Here is a 3,895-nt window from a genome sequence, read left to right on the forward strand (position 1 = left end):
TTCTGTTTATTGCATTCAAACTTCGATGTATCGATATCGATAGTATCGGTGGATTCAACTATCGAAAGTTTTACTCTAACAAATTGAGATGGGCATTGTTAGTGATTCTTGATCGTAGCTCATCGCTGATCCGATGATTCCGAGATGACTCAATAACGCACGAAAAGACACAAATGTGATTTAAAATTACGATATACTCTTAAAATTATTCCCCTTTTTTGCACATAGTCTATCTTACAACGTTGCGTTATCTCTATATACATTAAACAGTTTGTCCTGACTGATTGGTGATCAACGCACAGCCAAAACGGTAAAAACTAGGAAGCTCATATTTGGACTCAAGTATCCTTTCATAGTATCCATCATAGTTTAGGTGCGCACTAAGAAAGGCATTTGGAAAATTCGAGCTCCAAATATTTTGGCAAGAACAAAAAATGTTCATTTAAATACCTTTAATGCCTTCCTACTGGTAACTCATTGTAATAAGGTGAAAAGATATGGACACACAAAATAAATACAATTTGCAACATAATAATGAGCCGGATTAAGACGGGCAATACCTGCTAGTTAAACAATAAAACAAAGTTCGGTTAACTTTTTTTGTTGGTCGTGAATGGGGTTATTTTGTCTTATGTTTTTCCAGAGTTTTCTTTAGGTAATTCCTATCCTTTTTGGATCAAATATTCATTTATTATTATTACTTCAACCGGCTCAAAAGTTAAAAAAAAGCAAACACACTTTACGGTATATAATTAAACGCACAATATTTTGTATACATTTGAATGAAAACAATAAAATATATTATATTTTTATTTAAGAGTGGATTTATAAGAGAATATTACCAACTCGTTTCCTCGATTTAGTTAACGTACCAAATCTTCTGGATTGAACATGCCCTAAAATCATAATATAAATTAATTTGTATCGATTATTTTCGTTAGGTTAGTACTTACACGAGCACGTCTCAAAATAGAGTCCTTACTGGCATCGTAAGGATGGTCTTTAGAAGGTATTTCTAGCACAGCTGGTACCGGCGAGGTATGGGCATCAATTACATGTCGAATAAGCTCGGCATAATTTTGATTTATAAGAATTATATCGATGTCGTCCCGTTTAAGGAATCTTTTAAAGCAATCTTCAATTTCACTCACGGCCGTATCTAAAAATGTTTATACAATTTCCATATTTACTATTCAGGTACATTCACAAAATTTGGTGAAAATACATTTTCATAGCATACAATTGTTAAAATAACTCTTTGGATTTAAAAGCAAAAAACTTATCGAATCGAGATATTTAAAAAAACAACCACTAGATTTGGATTCGCTATCTTTCCTTTGCATGCATATTTTATGACAGTCAAACGTATGGCTAAACAAGAGAGAACGCTACAGTCGAGCAAGCTCGACAGTGTAATACCCTGTACCCAGGTAAACTTCCGTCACTGAGTTATATGCGCCCATAGCAGCAGCAAAAAGAGGAAGAAGAAGAGCGAACTTGTTGCTGCAGTTTGTGGGGGTTGTACTGGCGAGAATTTGTTTCGCTAATAACTTTTCTTAGAATTGACCGAATTAAATAAAATTGTATACAACAGTAGACAATTATATATAAATTATGTGTGCAAAGTTTGGTTTAGGTAGCATTTGAAATGTGGACGCTATTGACGAAATTCTGTAGCGGGGGAAGGGGGGGAAAATTAAAAAAAATAAAATAAACTCGTCCTTACTCGGACCTAGGAGAATCTGGATGCCAACTTTGGTTATTCTAGCTTTTATAGTTTCTGAGATCCTTGCGTTCATCCAGACGGACGGACATGTCTAGATCGATTTCTCTCGTCATGCTGATTCAGAATATATATACTTTATGGGGTCGGAGATGCTTCTTCTGTATGTTACATACTTTGTACGAACCTAATATACCCTTTTTACCCTACGGGTACAGGGTATAACAAGAGAGAACGCTACAAGCCCGACAGTGTAATACCCTGTACCCAGGTAAACTTCCGTCACTGAGTTATATGCGCCCAAAGCAGCAGCAAAAAGAGGAAGAAGAAGAGCGAACTTGTTGCTGCAGTTTGTGGGGGTTGTACTGGCGAGAATTTGTTTCGCTAACAACTTTTCTTAGAATTGACCAAATTGAATAAAATTTTAAACTACAGTAGATAATTATTTATAAATTATGTGTGCAAAGTTTGGTTTAGGTAGCAATTGAAATGTTGACGCTATTGACGAAATTCTGTAGCGGGGGAAGGGGGGGAAAATTAAAAAAAAATAAACTCGTCCTTTCTCGGACCTAGGAGAATCTGGATACCAACTTTGGTTATTCCAGCTTTTATAGTTTCTGAGATCCTTGCGTTCATGCTGATTCAGAATATATATACTTTATGGGGTCGGAGATGCTTCCTTCTGCATGTTACATACTTTGCACAAACCTAATATACCCTGTACCCTACGGGTACAGGGTATAATAAACCTATTAACAAAATGTGCAATTTTTTTAACACCAAGGATGAAGAATACTTGTAATAGACGCCATGCTATCTTCACATGTACGTATATACAATAGTTTGACTTAGTGAGTGATTAGTAAATTACCCCCAGTCCAAACGGTAGGACAAAAATTGTAATTAACACAAGAGTCAGTGTTTGAAAAAAAAATCGAACTTGCACACCTTACAAGGGATCTTTGTGCAAAATTTGGTGGTTCTTTTAGTCTTTGAGATCGAGGTGTTCATACAGACAGACAGATCGATTACGGAAAAACGCCCATAGGGGGAAAATAAAAAAAATTAAATAAACTCGTATAGCGTACACACATAAGGTATCTTTGTGCAAAATTTCATTTTACTTTAATTAATTCAAGCGCCAATTGTAGCTAGACGGTGTAATATATTAGACAATTTTCAATGCAATTTCACGCATAGTTGATTTCCGTCCCCGGTGGACGATTTAAAATTTTGCTGTATAACTGATTTTAACCGACTTAAAAAATCTAGTTCCATAGGTAAAAAATGCTACCCAAAGGAACACAAGTACTCACTTTTATCTACTACCATAAAGTTAGGATGGCGATTCTTATTTATTTCACCAACTCCGCCTAGAAGGAATCCAACACATGTGTCCTAGAAATTGATAACAGAAGTAATTTGGCATTCGTAAAACAATGTATGCATATACTACCAACTTCATTAATTTACCTCATCACCTATAACAGAAATTAATTTTCCTCTGATAGCGGAATGTAATGCCATGGCGAATAGTATCGATCAAATTATACAAAGTATTGAATACTGAAATATTTTTCTGTTAGTCAGCTGACTGGTGTCACGAGTTGCAAGATACATACATAGAGATGTAACTTTAACGATAAATGATGATTTTTATTAATATCTAAATATTTTCGATCATTTTATGTTTGCTGTAACCATGTTATGGGCATAACGAAAATATCGAGCATCGACGATGTTTTTAACACGATGCATCGATGTTTAACGATGTTTTTTGTTTGCAATTTTTTCATGTTTTGTGTGGCGGTCACTTTTCTTTGTGCGGTTTGCCGGAGAAGGTATTTTCGTATTTTAAACTTGCTTAATGTTTTTTATTGAAATTTGTATTTTATATATTAGATGGTTAAGTAGTTGATCTTCATTTTGATTGGTATATAATACCAAAATAAGTTTTTCTGCAAATTGCAGTGTTTAAAAATGAATCATATGGCCACACTTATTATTGAAATACGTAACTGCACAGCGTTGAATTGATCTGTTATGAAAATACTAATTCGTTAAAAGTCAAGGTTACGATTACTTTATAAATTAAAAACATTAAGTAAAATATTGGATTTAAAAATTCCCTGTTTATTTTCTCCCCAATTTCCCATGAAAAGTTAATTTTTG

The 3,895-nt window shown here is 34.2% G+C and overlaps 1 protein-coding gene across 1 annotated transcript; it reads right to left on the reverse strand.

Annotated features, from left to right (window-relative positions):
* Positions 1-733: 733 nt before the first annotated feature.
* On the reverse strand, positions 734-3,334 carry LOC115628094 (V-type proton ATPase subunit F 1). The gene is made up of 4 exons (XM_030524071.1): positions 3,197-3,334; positions 3,040-3,121; positions 954-1,159; positions 734-896 (listed from the first exon to the last, which is right to left on the reverse strand). Exons 1-4 carry the CDS (start codon positions 3,248-3,250, stop codon positions 864-866), a joined length of 375 nt encoding a protein of 124 aa, XP_030379931.1. The 5' UTR covers positions 3,251-3,334; the 3' UTR covers positions 734-863.
* Positions 3,335-3,895: the final 561 nt, after the last annotated feature.

Source organism: Scaptodrosophila lebanonensis, unplaced genomic scaffold (genome assembly GCF_003285725.1).
Source record: "Scaptodrosophila lebanonensis strain 11010-0011.00,11010-0021.00 unplaced genomic scaffold, SlebRS2 tig00000101-arrow-pilon, whole genome shotgun sequence".
NCBI lineage: Eukaryota > Metazoa > Arthropoda > Insecta > Diptera > Drosophilidae > Scaptodrosophila > Scaptodrosophila lebanonensis.

Coding starts and splice junctions, on each gene's coding strand:
- LOC115628094 (XM_030524071.1), bottom strand. CDS start 3,250: ATGGCATTACATTCCGCTATCAGAGGAAAATTAATTTCTGTTATAGGT. Junction 3,122..3,196: donor TTTCTGTTATAGGTGATGAG/GTAAATTAATGA, acceptor ATCAATTTCTAG/GACACATGTGTTGGATTCCT. Junction 897..953: donor CTATTTTGAGACGTGCTCGT/GTAAGTACTAAC, acceptor TTATGATTTTAG/GGCATGTTCAATCCAGAAGA.